This window comes from Schistocerca americana, chromosome 4 (assembly GCF_021461395.2).
Source record: "Schistocerca americana isolate TAMUIC-IGC-003095 chromosome 4, iqSchAmer2.1, whole genome shotgun sequence".
In the NCBI taxonomy this organism is placed as follows: Eukaryota; Metazoa; Arthropoda; class Insecta; order Orthoptera; family Acrididae; genus Schistocerca; species Schistocerca americana.
Genome location: NC_060122.1, coordinates 780417943 through 780442871, shown reverse-complemented (window position 1 = coordinate 780442871; position 24929 = coordinate 780417943). Strand labels below are relative to the sequence as shown.

The following is a 24929-nucleotide window of genomic DNA, read 5'->3' as shown; positions in this document are numbered from 1 at the left end:
TCCTTTAGAAATGAAAACCGAGGAGAATTGCTCCAATTTAATCCTTGCATCATTGAAAAGGTCAGTGAAATCAGTATTAGTGTCTGTGGTGTTGAGAAACAGCTAAAATCGTTAAAATTGAGCAGACCTCAAGGTTCCAATGGAATCTCCATAAGATTCTATACTGAATTTAGGGCCAAGTTATCCTCTCTTCTCACTATAATCTATCGTAGATCCCTTAAAAAAAAATTCTTAATTTCTGAAAAGTGTTTCACTCAGTGCCACACCTATATTTATTGTCAAAAATTTGACCATATGGAGTATCAAGTGAAATTTGTGATTGGTTTACATGACTTTTTGGTAAGGAGGACACAGCATGTTATGGAAGTGTGTTGGGACCCCAGCTGTTCACGTTGTATATTAATGACCTTGCGGACAATATTAATAGAAGCCTCAGACTTTTTGCAAATGGTGCAGTTATTTGTAATGAAGTACTGTTTGAAAGAAGCTGCATAAATATTTAGTCAGATCTTGATACGATGCAAAATGGCGCAAAGATTGGCAAGTTGCTTTAAATGTTCAAAAATGTAAAACTCCACACTTCAGAAAATGAAGAAACATAGTATCATATGACTATAAGATCAGTGAGTCGCTGTTCAAATCAGCCAACTCATACAAATACTTGTGCTAACACTTTCTAGGGATATGAAATATAAACCACATAGGCTCCGTTGTGGGTAGAGCAAGTGGTAGACTTTGGTTCATTGGTAGAATATATGTGAAGTGCAATCAATCTAAAAAGGAGATTGCCCAGGATGGAACGTAACAATATTATGGAAAGGATAGTTGCTACTCACCATATAGCAGAGATGCTGAGTCACAGAAAAGCACAACAAGAAACTGTCACAAAATAAAGGCCGAAAGCTTATTTTGTGACAATCTTTTTGTTGTGCCTATCGACTCAGCATCTCCGCTATAAGGTGAGTAGCAACTATCGTTTTCATAACATCGTTAAAAAGATAATTGCTTACACATCACACACACAACCTATTCTAGAATATTGCCCAAGTGTGTGGGACCCGTACTAAATAGGACTAACTGGGAATATTCGATGTATACAGAGAAGGCCACTATGAATGGTGAAGGGTTTTTTTTTTACCCATGGGAGAGTGTTACCAAGAAGCTGAACTAGCTTTCTCTTGAAGATAGACGTAACTATCCCGAAAAAGTCTACTAACGGAATTTCAAGAACCAGCTTTAAATGATGACTAGGAATATACTACAATCCCTACGTACTGCTCATGTAAGTCTCGTGAGGAAAAGATTACAATAATTACAGCACATACAGATGCTTTGAACCATTTTTCCTGAATGGAATGGGAAGAAATCCTAACTAATAGTACAACAGGAAATACCTTCTGCCATGCACTTCTAGGTGGTTTGAGCATATTAATGTAGATGTAGATGTAGAAAGCTGTTTTCATGATCTTGATTCACGGCCAAGATACCTTATCCTCATTTCTTCCCAACTTCAATACCACCTCTCCCATCCATTTCACCTGGTCCTCCTCAATCATAAGTGCCACCTTCCTGGATGTTGACCTCCACTTTTCTGGTGGCCCCATCCAAACCTCTCTTCACATTTAACCTGTTAACCACCAACAGTACCTGTGTTCCGACACTGCCACCCCTTCCACACCATGAAAGTTCTTCCCATACAGCTTGGCCACCTGTGGATGACACACTTGCAGTGACAAGAACTATTATCTATTATGCTAAAGATCTCATGAATGCCTTCAGAGACAGTCACCACCCCCTGCCCGAAACTACTCAGCAAATAGATTTCCCATTCCATATTCTCACACACCCCAACCATACCATCATCCAAAGGAATAAGCCACAAAGGAGAGCCTTCCCCAACACCCAGCACTCAATATCACTCTGAACTGGAACTGGTTAACCATATTCTTCGTCAGGGCTTTGATTCTCTCTCATCTTGCCCTAAAATGAGGGACATCCTGTCCAAAACCCTCCCCACCCATCCTGTAACGGTGTTCCATCACTCGTTCCAACTATCCTTTCTGTCCCCATGCCACTCCCATGCCCTACCTCTACCCACTACTTCCTACTCCAATCCTATCACAGGCTTAGCCTAACCCATCAGAGGCCAGGCTATGTGTCAAAGCTGCAATGTTGACAAACTCTGCTGAAAATGTTGCACAGCATTTTATGTCAGTATGATTACCAACAAGGTCCATCAGAATGAATAGCTACCACCAAACTGTTTCCAAAAACAAAGTTGATAATCCGGTGGCACAACATGCAGCTGAGTGTAACATGCTCAATTTCAATGACTGCTTCACCACTCAACCATACGGATCCGCCCCTCCACCCCCACCTCCTCTGAACTATGCAGGCAGGAGTTACTCTAGCAAACATACTCCGCTCCCGCCTCAGGCTAAATCCTCTGTAACCCACTGCCACCAATCTCCCTACCCAACAAATTCCTCCTCCTCCTCCATCCTAAAACTCCAATTCACGTCTCCACTTTATCTTCAGCGTGAACTGTTCCCCTCCGGCTCTGACATCGGTGCCTCACACGTCCAGCCTGTGCAACTGTCACACCTCACTCCTGTGTTCCTGGGTCGCAAACTGAACCCTTCCTACGAGCTGCTAGCCACCCACCCCAAACCCTCTCCCAGCTTCCCACCCCTCTTCCCTTCCACCTGCCCCTTGACACAACCACCAACGCCACCCTATTTCAACCGCCGAAATGCGATCCTGGCATTGTGTCTCTAGCCAATGGGCACAGGTAGGTAGGTGTGTGTGTGTGTGTGTGTGTGTGTGTGTGTGTGTGTGTGTGTGTGTGTGTGTGTGCTCTAATTATTGTATGGAAGCGAAACTTTGAAGATACAATAATGCAGAACCGATTTACATTGGGAAAAAAAATTTGTTCCAATTTTGGCCACCAAAAATATGGCACTGTAGAGCACCTAGTCATCTGCAGTGTTCATACTGAACAAATTGTGTAGGTGATGGTTAACAATAAAATCAACATTATGCTTCTCTCACCTTTTCTGCACATGTCTCGTTATTAATCCATTACATATGAACATATTTCTACACATCTTTCTTGCATTCACAGCACCATTTTGCACCTGATGATCAAAATTGGATTACTGTTTTTTTTCCAGTGTTCCAGTTCCACATTAACACATTAGAATATCTACTAGATTTCGGTGTCATACAATAATTGCAGCCCACACTTGACCTCTGTGAGTAGCCGCACTTCAATTACATTCACATGGTGTTTACATTCTGCCAGAACTTTCCTACAAGTTGTTTTTGAAGAAGGTGTCTAGGAAGATATTTAAAACTATTTACCCACAGTGAATACCTCTGTAATTATTCATTTTAAGATAGGAGAAATACTAGATAAGTATTTACAACAAATCTATAGATTTCTACACAGATACACAACATCTCAAGTTTGTAATAGCTCTTAGTCCACATCTGAAATCCCATCAGAAGCTTCTGGAGACAAATTCTGAAGGTTTTCCATTACCCCTCTGAATGCTATGAGTGAACATTCAAATGTTATGTGATGTACCATTTGCTGCTCTTCACCAAAGTCACATTCAGGGGAGCAGTTTCATTCCCATTGGTGCAGCAGTGCTTCACATCTTGTGGTGTAATATGGTGATCCTCTGAAATAACATGTTCCACTTTTGACCACTTAGGCTAATGAAAGATACTTTTAGAAATGGAAAATGTGATCTTAGGCAGTTGTTAAGTGTGTAACATCCCACTGCATATGCCCTTGCTTGATGTATGTGCAGATGGATGCTAAAGGAAAGCAGCAACTTGATAAGGCATGACTGCAAATGCGCATTTCTACCTGCTGTGGAGATGTGCTTATGCTTTGGCATTGCGGCTTGAGGTACCTGTAAAACCAGAGAGTAAGAAGCACTGGCGAACACAGATACACAACATCTCAAGTTTGTAATAGCTCTTAGTCCACATCTGAAATCCCATCAGAAGCTTCTGGAGACAAATTCTGAAGGTTTTCCATTACCCCTCTGAATGCTATGAGTGAACATTCAAATGTTATGTGATGTACCATTTGCTGCTCTTCACCAAAGTCACATTCAGGGGAGCAGTTTCATTCCCATTGGTGCAGCAGTGCTTCACATCTTGTGGTGTAATATGGTGATCCTCTGAAATAACATGTTCCACTTTTGACCACTTAGGCTAATGAAAGATACTTTTAGAAATGGAAAATGTGATCTTAGGCAGTTGTTAAGTGTGTAACATCCCACTGCATATGCCCTTGCTTGATGTATGTGCAGATGGATGCTAAAGGAAAGCAGCAACTTGATAAGGCATGACTACAAATGCGCATTTCTACCTGCTGTGGAGATGTGCTTATGCTTTGGCATTGCGGCTTGAGGTACCTGTAAAACCAGAGAGTAAGAAGCACTGGCGAACAAGTAAATGCCAGAAAATGATGGAAGAATCATTATTCGGTTATGTGCTTTCCTATAATGTAAAAGGAGTACATGTTTATATGCTGTAATCTGTTATGAGCTACAAAATAAGAGATATCTAGTCACCAATCATCTTAACTGCGGTTGTACACGAAAAATATTGTGCGTAAAATACAGAAGAGTTACCGCAAAGCTGTTTACAACATTTAGTAGCTTGGACAGATCAGAGCTCTTTTTCAGTACCCACACCCACTGCAGAGAGTAAGAAGTCGCATGTCACTGTCTAGCATAGCAGGCCCACAAAAGCAATTAGCTTCAGGAACAGTAACCACAAATTATTTGCATGGTAAAGCTGGCACATACACACAACTAAGTGAGAGATCGTATATGGAGTGGAACACGTCCTCCCGCAACATACTATTTTGGCACTGCACTGCGGGACATGAATTAGCGGTGTGAAACAAAGAGAGCATTTACATCTTAAATGAAACACAGAATCAAATGCAAAAAACAAGCACACTGTATATTTGTCAGTTACAGCTCCACCTACCACAAATGGAAAACAATAGTTTGAATAAACAGTATGTAGTTTTTGTGTAGAATCCTAATACACAATAAAAATGGGGGTTTCCCCCATTTGAAAATACAAAGGTGACACCCCCCAAAACTTAAGAGGGGTGGTTAGAAAGTGGCCAATTGTAGCACAGACTGATGTCCCTTTACTAATATTAACTTTTCATCTAAAACATTTTTTTCATACAATCCCTCATTTTCTTAATTTAAAACAAACACTCTGTATAAAAGCTCATTATCAGAATAAAAATAAACATTTTATTTCTTCACTTATGTTACTGCTAATATGTAAATAGAAACCAGATGGCAGTTATAAGAGTCGAGGGACATGAAAGAGAAGCAGTGGTTGGGAAGGGAGTGAGATGGGGGGTATCCTCTCCCCAATGTTATTCAATCTGTATATTGAGCAAGCAGTAAAGGAAACAAAAGAAAAATTCAGAGTAGGTATTAAAATCCATGGGGAAGAAATAAAAACCTTAAGGTTCGCCGATGACATTGTAATTCTGTCAGAGACAGCAAAGGACTTGGAAGAGCAGTTGAACGGAATGGACAATGTCTTGAAAGGAGGATATAAGATGAACATCAACAAAAGCAAAACGAGCATAAAGGAATGTAGTCGAGTTGACTCGGGTGATGCTGAGGGAATTAGATTAGGAAATGAGACACTTAAAGTAGTAAAGGAGTTTTGCTATTTGGGGAGCAAAATAACTGATGATGGTCAAAGTAGAGAGGATATAAAATGTAGAACGGCAATGCCAAGGAAAGTGTTTCTGAAGAAGAGAAATTTGTTAACATCGAGTATAGATTTAAGTGCCAGGAAGTCGTTTCTGGAAGTCTTTGTATGGAGTGGGGCCATGTATGGAAGTGAAACATGGATGATAAATAGTTTAGACAAGAAGAGAATAGAAGCTTTCGAAATGTGGTGCTACAGAAGAATGCTGAAGATTAGGTGGGTAGATCACATAACTAATGAGGAGGTATTGAATAGAATTGGGGAGAAGAGGAGTTTGTGGCACAACTTGATGAGAAGAAGGGATCGGTTGGTAGGACATGTTCTGAGGCATCAAGGGATCATCAATTTAGTATTGGAGGGCAGCATGGAGAGTAAAAATCGTAGAGGGAGACCAAGAGACGAATACACTAAGCAGATTCAGAAGGATGTAGGCTGCAGTACGTACTGGGAGATGAAGCAGCTTGCACAGGATAGAGTAGCATGGAAAGCTGCATCAAACCAGTCTCATGACTGAAGACCACAACAATAACAACAACAATATGTAAATCAAATACAGTACATAACTGCGAAGAATCAAGCCACAGTAGTGGTTTTACTTAAAATTCCTCACCAGATGTAATAGCACATTTGTATTTTCCGGTTTTTTGTGTTTGTTTCCCTCTAATCATTGACATATGGCACATCTTTGTACTTTTATGATCCGTTGAATGTCATTAAAAAGTAAATCTTTACATTGAAAAATAACACCGTTAGTTCTATTTCCTAATAGATAAAGATATTTCCTACAGCAAAGAACCATTAATTTGTATTTGGCAAAATCCTTGTTTCACTATCTTCCACCGTTTCTGAAAGATAAAGGCTCTTATTGCTTATCGCCGGAGAGAGAGAGAGAGAGAGAGAGAGAGAGAGAGAGAGAGAGAGAGAGAGAGAGAGAGAGAGCACTCTATTCTGTGATTAAAATTATTTCAATACGTTAGCTACACTTTCTGTGCAGCAATGTATGACCTAAAGTGTGTCAAATGCAAATTAGCCTATGACTGTAAAATTTATAACACTTTCTTTGGTTTACCTGTAACAAGTTGATTTTGTTTTGAAGCACTGTAATTACTACAATGAATAATGAAAAAATTTCCAGTTCGTTATTAAGCGGTTATGTGAGACAGTAAGGAGCGAAAAACTTTTTTTTCTAAAAAGTTTCCCTAACAGCACCTACTGTCACCAAGCATGAGACAATTTGCCGCCCGACGCTGCATCAGGCTGATAGCCACCCTTCATGTGGCCGATATACATCAATAATGGCATTTCAGAAACACAGCCCCATGCCAATGGGCTCTTGTGTATTTTTTCTACTATAATTTAACTTTGCAGTTAATGTTTATAAGGAGGTGTTTCACTTTCATAGCTGTCTGCTTACACACTGAAGGTTTTCTGGACATATGAAAATTATTGTTGAACAAACACAAGAAGCAAAAATTAAATTACAGAAGAAATTATTTATAATTTTGAAAATTATGTAGTTTCAAATGTTGGTGGATGGACTGAAATAAATATGTTTGTGGATTAGATAAGTAACAGTATAACTGTTCTTCAAAGGATAGTTCTGCCAACGTAGGGTAAGATATTTTCAGTTCCAATGTTATTTCCATTATAAGTATCACACACCACTTTTGGATTTATAATATTCTCGCAATAAATAATATGAGGAAGACAACCAATCATTAAATCTGAAAACAGTTCACATTCTTACCAAGTTTGAGATACAAGTGGCACTGCAGGAAAGACTTGCATAAAAACACTTAAAATTGTCAAATCCACAAAACTGCGAAATTCATCAGATCTTCAAGGAAGACAATGTCCAGTCTTTTGAACAGCATGTAACAAGCAAATATACAGTTCATGTATCTTCAAATCTAAGTGTACCTTCAACACCTACTTAGTTTTTCTATAATAAATCAGCGTGTGGTAAAATATAATCTATGAGAACGGAATAGAAAAAAGGAGGCAATGGTATGTCCCACCTCCTCTGGAACCCAATGCAATGAAATGTCAAGCTAGCGAGCTGATGTTATCTTCACTAGATGTAAACAGCTGCGACAGGCATGTATGAGGTTTATTCAAATGAAACCTGGTCAGTGCGCCTACCTTTGCCTTACATGTAAGGTGGCACAACGTAACTGCATGTATCGTGGCCCCATATATTTGTATAGAAACTGGTGGTGTGCACTGTTTGATGTTTCATAGCATCAGTGTGGTTTCACGCCAAAGCGAAGTTGGTCACCCAAGTTATCGTCCACTACCGAACATGTAGGCGAGTACGCAGGAACAAAGAGGAGCGATTCGATTTTTGGTGGCGGAGGGATATGGAAACCATGAAATGTATCTACGGATGAAGGCTGTGTATGGTGAGTACACCTCCAAAGAAATCAAAGGCCATGCACACCAGTTCTGGTAGGGTCATGATGTACTTTTCTGACCACAAGGGCCCACTGCCTGTCGAGTTCCTGTAATGGGAAACCACCACCAATGCCCAGCATTATCAAGCCACGTTATAGAACCTTAAATGAGCCATTAAGTCGAAATGCCGATGTATGTTGTCTAATGACGTTATCCTCCTGCAGGTGATAATGCCCGCCCACACACGGCCAATGTGGTGAAGACGACATTGCAGCAGTTTCGGTGGGAAACATTGGAACATCCACTGTACAATCCCGATCTTTCACCACGTATCTTTCATGTGTTTGGACCTCTAAAACAGGCTATTCGCAGATATCAATTTGCAATGGATGATGAAGTGTGTGACTGGGTCCAGGCCTGGGTCCTAGAGCAGCCTACTAGCTTGTTCAAGGATGGAATCAACCAGCTAGTGTCACAATGGTGTAATTGTGCCAACAGCTTTGGTGACTATTTCTGAGTATGTGTACTGTGTATAACTATATTTTTGAGTTAATAAAATTGTTACCGTTACCTTACACTAGTGACCGGGTTTCACTTTAATGCCCCTTACACATTTCTGAGCCACTACACCAATGAGGTTAAAGGTGGCTGAGGGGCGGAACAAGAAAGGAAGAGCTAATGGTAGGTAAACATACTAAATCTACTTCTACACTCCACAGGCCACCTTATAGCAAGTGGTTACGGTTGGTTGGTTTAAAAGAGGGGAAGAGGGACCAAACTACAAGGTCATCAGTCCCTTGCTCCTAATAAAATAATGCCATAAGTGTGAGAATAAAACAGACAAGACATATAACACAAAACAGAAAGAAAGGAAAGACCACAAGAACAAAGGAAAGACAACGAACACTAGAAGGAACAAAAGCGGACAAGGAAACAACAGAGAGATGCAAGAAACAGTTACAAGAGAGTAAAACAAGGAAGTAGAATACAGTGGCTAGCCGACCATGAAAATAAAAAGGAAAAGCCAGTCACCCTGCAACATATTAAAACCTCCACCCTGAAAGCACTAGGGTGGAGGACACAGAGGGACAAAGGACAAGCTCTAAAACTCAGATCGAATGGTAAAACCAACCCTCACAGCTGAAACATAAAACCAAATCAGCCACTGACGCGATGTCTGCTAAAATCAATGATAACGAGTCTGGAAACTGGAGATGAAGTCGCAGGACATTCAAAGGACAGAGCAGAAGAATGCCACCAGGTCTGCAGTGAATACACTGCAGCAATCGGGTAAGGAATACTGTTCAATATGGCCACTGTCAAACGGGAGCCGCACCAACACTGAGGTGGGTCTTCACAGCACAGGAGGCAGCCATGGGTCGCCCAGGCATGGGCAATGTGGAGCCGGCAGAGAACCACACAGCCCCTGTGAGAGGCCCTCATCGAGGACTTCCACACATTAGTGGTCTCCTTAATGGTTCACAGTTTGTTGTGCATCCGACACTTTGCCATTCCATGTCCCAAAGCTGAAAAACCTTATGGCGCAATAACGAACGCAGGTCAGTTGTTGGGATGCCCATCTCCAGAAGTGGTTTCCATGTAGCCTGTTTGGCCAGCCTGTCAGCATGTTAATTTCCTGGATTCCGATGTGACTAGGGGTCCAGACAAACACCACTCAGTGACTGGACCGTTCCAGGGCATAGATGGACTCCTGGATGGACGCTAGCAAAGGATGATGTGGGTAGCACTTATCAATAGTTTGCAGGCTGCTCAAAGGAGTCAGTACATAAAAGAAAAGACCCCAGGGCATGAACAGAGATACTGAAGTGCACGAGAAGTGGCCACCAGCTCTGCAGTGAATACACTGCAGTCATCAGGTAAGGAATGCTGTTCAATATGGCCGCCCTGAACGTGGGCAAAGCCAACACAACCATCAACCATCGAGCCATCGGCGTAAACCACTTCAGAGCCCCAGAACATGTCAAGAATCGAGAGGAAGTGACAGCGGAGAGCTCCAGGGTTAACGGAGTCCTTAGGGCCACACGAAAGGTCCAGACAAAGTTGCAGCTGAGACATGCACCATGGAGGCATATGTGAACGGATCTCAAGTGGAGGTGGTAAAGGGAAGGACTCCAGTTCGGAGAGAAGGGACCGCACATGAAACACAATTAGCCCCGACGTGGGCCACCAATGTGGGAGGTGGACTGCTGTAGGTGGGAAAAGGAGACGGTAATTCAGATGCTCAGGAGAACTATGAATGTGTGCAACGTAATTGGCGAGCAGTTGTGCACATCAGATCTGCAATGGAGATACCCCAGCCTCCACCTGTACGCTGGTCACTGGACACGTTCTAAAAGCTCCAGTCGCTAGTCTAACCCCACACTGGTGCACAGGGTTGAATACGTGCAATGCTGGAGGTGCTGCCGAACCATAAACCACACTCCCATAGTCGATTCAGGACTGGACAAGGGCTCTGTACAGCCACAGCAGCGTAGAGCAATCTGCACCTTAATTGGTGTTGCTCAGGCAATGGACGGCACTGAGGTGCTGCCAGCACTTCTGCTTACGCTAACGAAGATGAGGGAGCCAAGTCAATCGACCGTCGAAAACCAGTCCTAAGAGTCGATATGTCTCCACTATAGTGAGTGGATCATCATGAAGGTAAAGTTCTGGGTCTAGATGAACAGTATGACGCCAACTGAAGTGCACGACACACGACTTTGAGGCCGAAAACTGGAAACTGTGGGCTAGATTATCAAAGGTAGAGCAACCCTGGCGGAAGCCACCTAACATGGAACCAGTAGGCCACATGACTCCAGGACCCAACCCAACTGCTGACATATCATACATTCCAGCAGCTTACAAAGAATGTTGGTGAGGCTGATGGACTAATAGCTATCCACATCAAGCAGGTTTTTACCGGGTTTGAGCACTGGAATGATGGTGCCCTCCCACCATTGCGATGGAAAGACGCCAGCAAACCAGATCTGGTTGAAGACGACGAGGAGTTGTTGCTTGTAGTCAGATGAGAGGTGTTTAAGCATCTGGCCGTGGATCCGATTGGGCCCAGGAGCTGTGTCGGAGCAATGTGCAAGGGCACTGAGGACCTCCCACTCTGTAAAGGGGGCGTTATAGGGTTTACTGTGGTGTGTAGTGAATAAGAGGACATTCCCTTCCAGCTGCCGTTTGAGAGTACAAAAGGCTGGGGGGTAATTCTCCGAAGCAGAGGCTCAAGCAAAGTGCTCAGCAGACTGCTCGGCAATCGCATTTACGTCAGTAGATAACACACCAGAAACACGTTTGATCTTTGCCCAGACTTGGGAAGGTGACGTATGGCACAAAATGGTCGAGACATATCTCTCCCAACACTTCTGCTTCCGTCATTTGATAAGTTGGCGAACAGGGGCATGGAGCCATTTAAAGGCTATGAGATGCTCCACCAAGAGATTGCGTTTTCTGCTGCAGGAACAATTGTTGTAGTTGCCTGCACAACCGCCAAATCGATGTTACCATGTGGGGGAGAGTCAACAGTGACAGCAGAGGTTAAAGTTTCCCAGTCCACCTTGTTTAAAGCCCACCTGGGTAGGTGTCCGTGGGCCTGTTGCTGAGACAGTGACAGGAAGATGGGGAAATGGTCACTATCTCACAAGTTGTCAGCTGCTCTCCAGTGGATAGATGGGAGAAGTCCTGGGCTGCAAATTGATAAATCAATGGCCAAGTAACTACCATGAGCCACACAGAAATGTGTGGCTGCCCCAGTATTTTAAGAGGCAGAGGTCGAACTGAGACAGTAAAGTTTCAACATCTCTGCCACGGCCAGTAAGCACGGTGCCACCCCACAAGGGGTTATGGGCTTTGAAATCTCCCAAAAGTAGGAAAGGTTTAGGGAGTTGATCAATCAGTGCAGCTAATACATTCAGGGGTACTGCACCATCTGGAGGAAGATATATGATCCAGACAGTTATTTCCTGCGTCGTCCTTATTCTGACAGCCACAGCTTCAAGAGCGGTTTTAAAGGGCACAGGTTCACTACAGACTGAGTTTAGGACATAAACGCAAACACCACCTGACGCTCGATTATAGTCGCTACGGTTCCTGTAATATCCTTTATAGCCGCGGAGGGTAGGGGGTCCACATTGCCTGGAACCAGATTTCCTGGAGGGCAATGCAGATAGCAGGTGTAAAGCTTAACAGTTGACGTAGCTCAGCCAGGTGGTGGAAAAAACTGCCGCAATTCCAAGGGAGGATGACATCATCGTGAGACTGGGAAGGCATGGAACATTCAATGAGGTAGTTTATGCCTCAGAGACACCTGCTGCCACCAACTTATTGCCTGAGCAGTCTATATCCATTGTGTCCGAGGGTCTGGCGAGATGTAGGTCCTCAGCGGACGCCAAAATCTCCACCTCATCTTCAGATGCAGAGCTCGTAGGCCTTAGGTGTTTTCTTTTTGGGTTTCTCTTGCTGCTCCTTGGGTTTCCCTGGCTAAGAGGACTTCACTGGCTCAGTCTCCGGGACAGAGGATGGTCGTAAAGCCCTACGACCAGCTATTTTTGTAGCACTTCAGCCACTGGTGTGCGTCATCTTTCCCACTAGCAGAAACCTGGGAAGGGAGTGACACAAGGGACCCCTTCCTAGCGAGAGAAGCCGAAGAAGATTTACGCATCTCCAGCTTAGACGTAGGGACGGGCATCCCCGATGGTTGGAGAGGGTGTTGCTCCTGAAGTAGGTGATGCAGGAGCAACCGGAGGGAAATGCCCCTCCACCATCAAGGGGGCAAGTGTAGTCTTCCGGCTCTGAGAGGTGACTGGGGTTGGCGGAGCTGACAGGATTTTAACTGTTGTAGCAGTGGTGTAAGATGATGTCATATGCACAGGTTGCATGCGTTCTAATTTTCTCTTAGCCTCAGTGTTGGTCAGTTGGTCCAGGGTCTTGAACTCCATGATTTTCCTTTCTTTCTGGAGAATCCTGCAGTCTGGCGAGCAAGGCGAATGGTGCCCTCCGCAGCTGACACAGATGTGGGGCAGCGCACGTAGAGTATTGGTATGCGATGGGCATCTGCGATCTTGACATGTGACGCTCGAAGTACAGCGGGGAGACATATGGCCAAACTTCCAGCATATAAAGCACCGCATCAAGGGGAGGGATATAGAGCTTTACATCATAGTGGTAGACCATCACTTTGACCTTCTCGGGCAATGTATCACCCTCGAAGGCCAAGATGAAGGCACCAGTGGCAACCTGATTATTCCTCGGACCCTGGTGGACACGCCGGACAAAATGTACACCTCGCCACTCTAAGTTGGCATGCAGCTCATCATCAGACTGCAAAAGAAGGTCCCTGTGGAATGTAATACCCTGGACAATATATAAGCTCTTATGGGGCATGATGGTAACTGAAACATCCCCAACTTGTCACAAGCGAGTAATGCCTGTGACTGGGCAGAGAATGCTGTTTTTATCACGACTGACGCAGATCTCATTGAACAAGCCCTCCACCTCCCTGAATTGGTCCTCTAAATGCTCAACAAAAAACTGAGGCTTCATTGTCATGAAAGATCCCCATCAGCTCTTGAACATACAAGGTACCGGGGCGAATAAGATCCACTGCCATCCTTAGCCTGACGTTCCTCCCATGGTGTGACCAGGGAGGGGAACAATTTGGGGTCATACTTCTGTGCGCTGAATTGAGCTCATGAACGCTTAGAGACTGCTGGTGTTTCATCACCGGCAAGATACGATGGACTACGCTTCATCGCGTGTCATCCGCTTTGATGCCACCCACTCCAACCAGGAGCCCTCCCCACGGACACCACCCAGGTGCGATGGCCACTGCCGGGAGTCCCAATGCCCCAGGGGGATGGGCACCTACCCCTTGGCATACATGGGGAGTTAATGGCGCAGGCATGAGCAGAGCGATCCCTGTGTGATCAGGGGGCTACAACCAACAGGGTACATGGCAGCCCAACCACAACGGACTGGCTACCATGCTGGATATCAGGTGCAAAGCAGTCCATGGTCATCGTCGACACAGAAAGCGATAGTGCATGGTGGAAAATGCTCCAAGGAAGGTGTCCTCGCCCAAGAGATGGTGAATGAGCAGGACTGAAATGAGAAAACGAGAAAGTGGGCTAAAGATCTCAATGCACGGTGGACATCATGCACCTTGTAAAGCGCCCTTCCGCAATTGGCTCACTCTTCAAAAAAAGTTTGAAGAATGGAGGTCAAACTCGACAGGGGACCATCACATAAAGGCCGAAAGGTGTAAGACTCCTTTTAGTAACCTCTTACAACAGGCAGAAATACCTCGGGCCTATTCTAACACTTGGACCCACAGGGGAAAGTGGTTCAGGATGGCGCTTCTGCGATCATGATAGTTCTCTCTTTCCCCGTGGAAAGAGTAACTGTTGATAAACCTCCATATGTACTGTAACTTACCTGATTTTTTTGCCTTTTTGTCATTTTACAATACATCTGAGAATTAATTATGTTTTAACGTTGATCTGGCATGCATTATCAGATGATTTTAACATTTGAACATTATCAAATAATTCATCTGCAATAAAAATTGAAGTCTCATTGAAATTTCAGAACGAAGGATTTTACGTAAAATTCTCAATCACACATGCAGTGTCACCCACACACTATTATGAATCAACATGCAAAAAATACAGACATGAAATGCTTTTTGGAACTCTAGATTCAAGCAGACGAAATCTAATGACATGAAAAAATTCTAGCATTTGATGCCCAATATTTTCTTTTTTTCCCGTTTTGATAATCAGAAGCTTGGCAAATACTGAGTATTCAACAGGGGTTATCAATGGAGCTTTGATAAAGAATATTTTACACAATTCAGGCATCACTAAGCAAGTGGAATGTTTGGGGAAGATGGAAAACTGATTTATTAAACTGAAAAATGAAATGTCGGTTACAAAAACAACTAACATAATGACTATGTGTTCATTTTTTTTTTAAATTGCAATACAGCACACCAGTAACACTGATTTCCCTAAATTGTATCACATTTTTAAAATAAGAATAATGTAGGCTATTGTGTCTACTTTGTTGAAAGCTATACAGAGAAAAAAAGCTATATTACTGAAAGGTAACTTCAGTACTTGCGAATACTGACCGTAAAGAGAGAATTTAATCCCCATATCACATCCTTCAGTTTTCGTGTTGGTGCCCAGCCCATCCCATCTATAGAATTTTGTCTTAATAAACTAAGACAGATGTCACCATCCTCGCTGATATTTGGATGCCATAGCTTTGTTAGACATTTTACTGATGGAGGCTGTGAAAGAAATTCATTACATAGTCACTTACATTAAAATATGAGGAAATCACTTGAAAAAAGTATCATTTATTTTCAAAGCGCACAGTAATACCAAATTTCAATTCTTTTGCCAGTTACTGTATTAAACAAACACTAAAAAGAATATAAATGTGGAGTGGGAAAGCTAAATTAACCAAATACCAAAATTGGGCAAGTAGAATTTTTTTATTCCATAGTAATGTATGCTGTGACACCAGTGCAGGACTATACAGAGTGATCCATTGATAGTGTCCAGCCCAAATACCTCACGAAATAAGCTTCAAACAAAAGAACTGCAAAGAACTAAACTCGTCAACCTTGAAGGGGGAAACCAGATGGCACTATGGTTGGCCCGCTAGATGGCGCTGCCATAGGTCAAACATATCAACTGCAATTTCCTGGCAGATTAAAACTGTGTGCCGGACCGAGACTCGAACTCGGGACCTTTGCCTTTCGCGGGCAAGTGCTCTACCAACTGAGCTACCTAAGCACGACTCACGCCCCGTCCTCACAGCTTTACTTCTGCCAGTACCTCGTCTCCTACCTTCCAAACTTTACAGAAGCTCTCCTGCGAACCTTGCAGAACTAGCACTCCTGAAAGAAAGGATATTGCGGAGACATGGCTAGTTCTGCAAGGTTCACAGGAGAGCTTCTGTAAAGTTTGGAAGGTAGGAGACGAGGTACTGGCAGAAGTAAAGCTGTGAGGACGGGGCGTGAGTCGTGCTTGGGTAGCTAAGTTGGTAGAGCACTTGCCCGCGAAAGGCAAAGGTCCCGAGTTCGAGTCTCGGTCCGGCACACAGTTTTAATCTGCCAGGAAGTTTCATATCAGCGCACACTCCGCTGCAGAGTGAAAATCTCATTCTGGATATCTACTGCATTTTTTTAAATAGGAAGCCCGTATCTTATTACATATTCATGTAGTACATAAAGAAATATGAATGTTTTAGTTAGACCACTTTTTTGACTTTGTGATAGACGGCGCTGTAGTAGTCACAAATGTATAAGTACGTGGTATCACGTAACATTCCGCCAGTGCGGGCGGTATTTGCTTCGTGATACATTACCCGTGTTAAAAATGGACCATTTAACTAACAACTGCGGAAAAGGTCGATATCGTGTTTATGTATGGCTGTTGTGATCAAAATGCCCAACTGGCGTGTGCTATGTATGCTGCTCGGTATCCTGGACGACAACATCCAAGTGTCCGGACCATTCGCTAGATAGTTAAGTTATTTAAGGAAACAGGAAGTGTTCAGCCACATGTGAAACGTCAATCACGACCCGCAACAAATGATGATGCCGAAGTAGGTGTTTTAGCTGCTGTCGCAGCTAATTTGCACATCAGTAGCAGCCAAACTCCGCAAGAATCGGGAATCTCAAAGACGTCGGTGTTGAGAATGCTACATTAACATCGATTGCACCTGTACCATATTTCTATGCACCAGGAATTGCATGGCGACAACTCTGAACGTCGTGTACAGTTCTGCCACTGGGCACAAGAGAAATTACGGAATGCTGACAGATTTTTTGCATGCGTTCTATTTAGCGACGAAGCGTCATTCACCAACAGCGGTAACGTAAACCAGCATAATATGCACTATTGGGCAATGGAAAATCCACAATGGCTGCGACAAGTGGATCATCAGCGACCTTGGCGGGTTAATGTATGGTGCAGCATTATGGAAGGAAGGATAATTGGCCCCCATTTCATCGATGGCAATCTAAATGGTGCAATGTATGCTCATTTCCCACATAATGTTCTACCAATGTTACTACAAGATGTTTCACTACATGACAGAATGGCGATGTACTTCCAACATGATGGATGTCCGGCACATAGCTCGCGTGCGGTTGAAGTGGTATTGAATAGCATATTTAATGACAGGTGCATTTGTCATCGAAGCATCATACCATGGCCCGCACGTTCACTGGATCTGACGTCCCCAGATTTCTTTCTGTGGGGAAAGTTGAAAGATATTTGCTATCGTGATCCACCAACAACGCCTGACAACATGCATCAGTGGATTGTCAATGCATGTGCGAACATTACGGAAGGTGAACTACTCGCTGTTGAGAGGAATGTCATTACACGTATTGCCAAATGCACTGAGGTAGATGGACATCATTTTGAGCATTTATTGCATTAATGTGGTATTTATACAGGTGATCACGCTGTAACAGCATGCGTTCACAGAAATGATAAGTTCACAAAGGTACACATATCACATTGGAACAACTGAAATAAAATGTTCAAACGTACCTACGTTCTGTATTTTAATTTAAAAAACCTACCTGTTACCAACAGTTTGTCTAAAATTGTGAGCCATATGTTTGTGACTATTACAGCGTCATCTATCACAAAGTGAAAAAAGTGGTCCAATTAAAACATTCATATTTCTTTACGTACTACATGAATATGAAATAAAAGATGGGGGTTCCTATTTAAAAAATGCAGTTGATATCCGTTTGACCTATGGCAGCGGCATCTAGCGGGCAAACCATAGCCCCACCTGGTTTCCCCCTTCAAGCCAGGCAAGTTTCGTTCTTTGTAGTTTTTTCGTTTGATGTTTATTTTTTGAGATATTTGGGCCGGTCATGATCAATGGACCACCCCGTATAATCAAGTGGAAACTCTTGTGTGTTGTTGTTATTTGTGGCATTAGCAGAAGTTGCCAACACCATGTTCTGAAGTAATTGCTGAACAAAAACTATTGTTTGTCTGTCGATATGGATGCAAAATTGAGTTTTTCACTTACTGTGACAATATGGGTGGCCTTTTCCTTAGTGTCCATCTGTCTGCCTCAATTTTAATGGCCAATTGGTACATAAGAGATGTACCAATTGGCCATCAAAATGGAAGCAGACAGATGGACACTAATGAAGAAAGCCGCCCATACTGGCAAAGTAAGCAAAAAACTAAATTTTGCATCCATATCGACAGATAAACAATAGTCATGGCGATACATTGAAGTGTGTTCCATCTTCTTGTCACAGAGACAACAACCGGTATCATGTTAGAAATAGTGATGTAGCTTCCAGAAAAACATCTGAAGATAAACCCGAAAAGGTTCGAAGACCAGTTCACGGACTACTAAGTAAGTACTCAAGAAAGTGACTGGTTGCAGTTTTATGTATTTACATTCAATTAACAGTCATGGGTTCTAAAATATCCGTAATGGAACTGGAGGATGTGTTACACTTCAGGGATGGGGTCACTATAGCAGAGGTTGCAAGTAGTATCATCCACCTCTATAAAAGAGCTATACACAATCTGAAAACAGATCCTGACCTTATCATCCTCCCTGCAGACAAAGGCTCCACCAGTGTTGGGGACAGTCACAGTGACATGCCAATCTGGTTCATTGTTAATGTTTTCACTATTTCGACTCAGGGCCTAGACATCCTATTCACATTCCTCTACAACTTCAACATTTTCTCTCCCATCTGTTTTACATTGTCTTCCTCAACACAACATGCAGCACTTCCTGGATGCTGACCTCCACCTTCCTGATCGTTCCATCCACACCTCTGTCCACATTAAACTCACTAACCACCAACAGTGCCTTCATTTTGACAGCTGTCATCCCTTCAACACCAAATAATACCTCCCGTACAGGCTGGTTATTCGTGGACGACATATCTCCAGTTATGAAAGCTCCGCTGAGCAGCATACTGAAGGTCTCACAAAGGCCTTCACGGACAGGCACTACACTCCTGAACATAGATTTCCCATACCATATCCTCACATACCTTCTATTTTCCCACCACCCCCAAGATTCAGATATGAAAGAGTGTCCCCCTTGTTGGCCAATACCACCCTGGACAGGAGCAACTGAACCATATCCTTCATCAGGGTCTCTTCCATCATAAACTGAAATGAGGAACATCCTACCCAGGATTCTTCCTAACACTCCTAATTTGATGTTCCATTGCCCACCCGAACTCCACAGCACCCTAGTCCATCCCCATGCCACGCCCACCATCAACCCCTTGCCACAGGGATCATATACCTGTGGAAGACCCTGGTACAAGACCTGCTCAATCCACCCAACCAGCATTTCTCACTCTAGTTCTGCCACAGTCTTATATTACGCCATCAGAGGCCACGCCACCTGTGAAAGGAGTCAGGTCTACCAACTTTGCTGCAAATGCTGCTCGGCTTTTGAAGTCAGTATGACAACCAACCGCCTGTCCACCACAATGAATGGCCTCTGCCAAGCTGTTTCGAAGAACGAACTTGACCACACAGTGACACCAAGCAGCAGAGAATAAAATGTTTAATTTCAATGGCTGCTACACAACACAGCCATCTGGATCCTTTCCTCCACCACTAGCTTCTCTGAACTATCTAGACAGGAGGTTCTATTACAACACATCCTTTGCTCCCGTCATCATGCTGGGCTCAGTATCTAGTAACCCAATGCCCCACACTCTCCACCCAACAGTTTCCCATCCCTCCATCCTGTCACCCTCTTCCAATTAACATCCCCACACATTCAGCATGTGCTGCTCCCCATCAGCTCTGACAACCGTACATCACATGCCTATGTCCCTGCACCTGTCGCCCCTCCTTCCTGTATTCACAGCCAGTGAAGCAGCTGCGTCCCTCTGAGCCACAAGCTACCCACCCCCGATCGCTCTCCCCCCACCTCCTCCTCTCTTCCTCCATCCACCCCACCCGACACAATCCCACCACAGCGTAATCCACCTGCCGAAATGCAGCACTGGCACCACACATCCAGCCAGCACCATGTAGAGGCATAGGTGTGCGCACGGGTGCACGACTAACTTCAAAGAGGACTACTACAAAGGCTAATAAGTTTTTTTCTTAAGTGCACCTACTGGGCAAATCTGACTATCACGGTCCGGATGACGTGCAATATTTTTGCTATCAGCTTGTATGTTCAAGACGTTCCTTAAGCAAACAGTTTGTTAGTCAGAAGATATCATACTGCCATTGTTGTTCAACCTAATCAGTCTGAAATTGTTTTCAGAAAAGAAAATCTTACAGCGACTGTGAATATTGTAGCTGCTAAGGGAGACAGCATCTTCATTGGAGTTGTAGCAGTTTTCTCCGACTTTGCCTGGTGTTCTCTGAGAACTGGAGAAGAAGAAACCTCCAACTGCCAACTCTTCCTGTACCTAACCTGTTCTCTCCTTACAGCAGCCATGAAGAAAACCACCTTCACCTATAGTCAAAGTTTTTCACAGATTGTTTGTATTAGTCAGGTAAAAATTTTATAATGTATGCATCTAGGCGAAAAATCCAAAGGTGAGTTTTTTAATGCCTACCTGTCTTATCTCTGTCAAAGATATAAATTCAAAAGAGCAAGTAAGTTAATTTATATTTTCTTTGCGACATTGAAGCAATCTCATTTTAGAGTGACAAACAGTTGACAGGACTGCTTGCGAAGTTAGGGAACTTGTTAGGATTTTGTATCATTTTCATGTATGTATTCTATTGATAGGAAGTGTACTATAACGTGTGTTTCTGCGTTGCATACCCTGTACTTCTTTCAGAGGGGCTGGCAGACCGATGCTGTATGGTTAATCTTAACAGATCACCTGAATGTCCTGGCTACAGGCAAGCAACAACAAGTTTACCAGTCTGGAATCTAATACTGTCCTTTCCTGTAGAGTCTTCCTATTTCTATTAGTTGTAGATGCATATTTTTTAAAAAAATCATGTGTAGATTTGTACTGATTTTGTGTGTGTATTTTGAAACTACATGGGTCGTGTGAAAATTTTTTATTTACAGATTTATGGTTAGGACACGCACCCAGTCGAGAATGGAATGGGGACAGAATACAACGGACAATATTCAGTCAGTTGAGGAAGCCCCTTCCACTGATAGTTCAGTACCTGTAATGACCACAGCTAGGACTTATGAGTTTGACATTTAAGGTCTGTTACTTAGTGTATCCCAAGCGGTGCAGACGTTAACTGCAAATCAACAATATATGTCTGCTAAAGTGCAGTCTGTTACAACTGAACAAGTTAGGATAGCCTCCACACAAGAATCAATGGCAGCACAACAATACAAAATTTCTACTATAGTTCATACTTTAGCAGTACAACAGGCAAATCTCTCTGATAAACAAGACGGACTCATTAAGCAGCAGGAGGCACTGGTTACTGAAAAAGCAAATATCAGGCTAACTATGCAAGAGTATATTGCTATGGTTGAGTCATTGCCAACCACAAAAGATTTTGAGAATTTGAGATGCGAAGTAGATCATTTAAGCAAACTGATCTTGCTACAGAAAAGGCAAATCTGAAGCTGTCGCAGGAGAGAGTTCCTGAGGAAATCTCCAAAATTCAAACCAAAGTAAAAGATGTTACCACAACCGTAGAGTCTCTTGTGTCCAAATTGGAACTTGTCAAATCAGACTGTGTCGCAGTTATAGAAGAGAGGTTGACACCAGTGTGTTAATGAACAACTGCAACAAGCTGTGCAGAACTTTCAACTGGCTAATGTACCAGATTCCACAGCTATCCAGATTGATAATGATGTGATAAGCCAACAATTTGGTCAAGAGTTCTTGAAGTGGAAAGACAATATAACCAAATCGGTTGAAGAAAGTTCCAATAAGAGCAAGTGGTTCTGACACACGTCATATTTTCCGACCAACCGAAGCAAAATGTGATGAATTCAACGTCAGTGATGAGTAGCCCGACGCCTACGACAAAAGGCGCATATGTGGTGTCTGACTATTTATGGCAATATATCACCCAACAATGTATATGCCCAAATGTTGATGGAGAAGGAGGTCCTAAAGCACCAGTAGTTCAAAGTCTTCTGTCCGGAGAAGAAATCTGTTAACTCCGTGATTTTCATCTGCAGGTTCAGAGGTGTTTTACCCCATGCACGGACTGACGCGCAAAAGATTTCTTTTGTCGCTGGATACATACAAGGGGAAGACAGTTTATGATGCACAGACATTATGGAAACCTATGGCACCTACGAGGAATTTGAGTGAACGTTCTTGAATAGGTATTGGTCTACGGGAATTCAAGAACTACTGAAAAAAAGAGGTTTATAACCCAGAACCATTTTCAGTCAAGAGTGGAAACTTGTGCCAGTAGTTTGAGAAGTACCTGAATAAAAGTAGATACTGGGATACTCCAGTCCCACAGGTGGATATTTTGAAGATTATTAAGGCAAAGTTACCGGTCAAGATGTGTGAAGAACTCGTGTATGCTCCTGAAGACAATGTCGAAGACACTCTCTGTCATCATCACCTTTGAGTCATTAAATCATGGGAATGGGTTGTCGGCTAGTGTAAACAAGAACTTTGCATATCACCCAGGACTGAGCAGCAACAATAGTAGTAGAGCACAGCAGAGCTCGGGCTTCCAAGCTCAGCGTAATAAACAACATCTGAATGGCGACCAAAGATTGAATACCAATGTGGTGCATTTCCAACTTCGCTGGGCAGAGAAGAAACCTAACAAGCAAAGATTCAAACCAATGCAAACCACGAATCAAAATAACCACAACCAACAGTCACAATAATCAGCAATTCCAATGGAATAATCCAAATTGTCAACCACAAAATATTAACAAGCAATCTTCAAACATAAATGACTGGAGAGAGCAACTGTCATTGATTACAGATGTCACTGATGAACCCATCTGTTAAACTAAAGATGACCGGATCGTGCCCGGAGAATTTGTCGGGTGTGATGTAAGGGGTTCTGGCAAGAGAGTTGTTATGATCCAATGCAATGATGGACAGAGACTAGTAGATGAACTTACGCATGACATCCAGCATTGTACAGCCAAGCGCATGACCGTTCCTGTACCGGCAATATATGCAGAAGTCTATGGTCATACCATTAAAGTAATTCTTGACTCTGGTGCATATGTGAATGCAACCTCCGCAGCCATGTTTGAGAGGTTGACAAGACCGGAAACTACCAGTCTTTCCTGCGAGTAATTGTGACGTTATAGGTGTAATCGGTACCAGGGCACAGAATGTAAAGATACAGACTCTTATTGAATTAAGAATAGGAAATGTAGCGACTTTATGCATCTTCCTAGTAATAAATAAATTACTAGAGGACTATATTTTGGGTATTGAGAGTATTCGGGGGAAGGACGTAAAATCTGACTTCTCTGCGGACTGTGCCTCTTTTAAGATCGATTATGAGAACGTGCAAAGTTTGTCAGCTGACCAAGCCTTGTAACAAAGGTACACAAGATGAGATGCACTCAATCATTCCACGTAAGCCCTTAGATCTGACCTCTGTAGACATCTGTGGACCAGTTCTGAGGGCAAGAGTAGTAGTAAATACATAGTTGGATTTTTAGATACATTTTCTAAACATGTGATGTTGTACCCAATTCGGTCAGCCACCAGCAAATCCATTATCAAGAAATTGTTCCGATTTTATTCCATCTGTTGGGAAGCCAAGAACGAGCCTGACAGACAATGCAATGATTTTCACCTACTATACTTGGAGGAAGGCTTTATGGGAAGCAAATATTACACATGCCAAAACAACATGTTACAATCCCAGAGCGAGTCCCATCAAATGTGTATTTAGAGAGTTAAATCACTTTATGAGAACCTACTGCTCAATGAAGTAAAACCAAGTGGATTGAACTGTTGCAAGATTTCACTATAATCATCAATAACCTACCACATACAACTACTGGTTATACTACAGAAGAATTACTCCTAAATACCGAAGAAAATAATGAGCGGGTGCAAGCATTACCTAAGATACCCTGAAATAGGATCTCATGGGAAGAAAAAAATTTGTGATAATTACCTCAACATGAAAGAGAAAGCTCTTATGAGAAAGAAGAGACACAACAAGGGATTAAAGAGGAAACAATATTATAATGTTGGAGATTTGGTACTATTGAGATCTCATTCAAGATCTTCACTTCTGGAGAAGAGGACCAAGAAGTGGCAAAGAATATACCATGGATCATATGTTATTATAAAAGTACCACATCCAGGTGCATATCTGTTGGTCTGTTGGCATATCCAAAGACATTGAAAATAAAGGGTGTGTACCCTCATGAGGATTTAAAAATGTTCTATAAATAATTCTGTGTATTTTTTATGTATGTCATGATTTGTGTAACTATATGATCTATAATTACACAAATCATGACATACATACAAAATACACAGAATTATATTAACTATATGATCTACAACCCCCCCCCCCCCCATAAAAATGGACCTTGCATTGGTGGGGAGGCTTGCATGCCTCAGCGATACAGATAGCCATACAGTAGGTGCAACCACAAGAGAAGGGTATCTGTTGAGAGACTAGAAAAATGTGCGGTTCCTGAAGAGAGGCAGCAGCCTTTTCAGTAGTTGCAGGGGCGGCAGTCTGGATGATTGACTGATCTGGCCTTGTAACACTAATCAAAATGTCCTTGCTGTGCTGATACTGCGAACAGCTGAAAGCAAGGGGAAACTA

The 24929-nt window shown here is 42.9% G+C and overlaps 1 protein-coding gene across 3 annotated transcripts in view; it reads right to left on the bottom strand.

The window, feature by feature from the left end:
• Positions 1 to 24929, bottom strand: part of LOC124612392 (NEDD8-conjugating enzyme UBE2F-like) — a 70506-nt gene that overhangs the window by 11933 nt on the left and 33644 nt on the right. For all 3 annotated transcript variants that reach the window (XM_047140571.1, XM_047140570.1, XM_047140572.1), the window contains one exon: positions 15302 to 15463. In XM_047140571.1, the coding sequence (XP_046996527.1) occupies positions 15302 to 15463 (162 nt within the window). The remainder of the gene's footprint in view (positions 1 to 15301; positions 15464 to 24929) is intronic.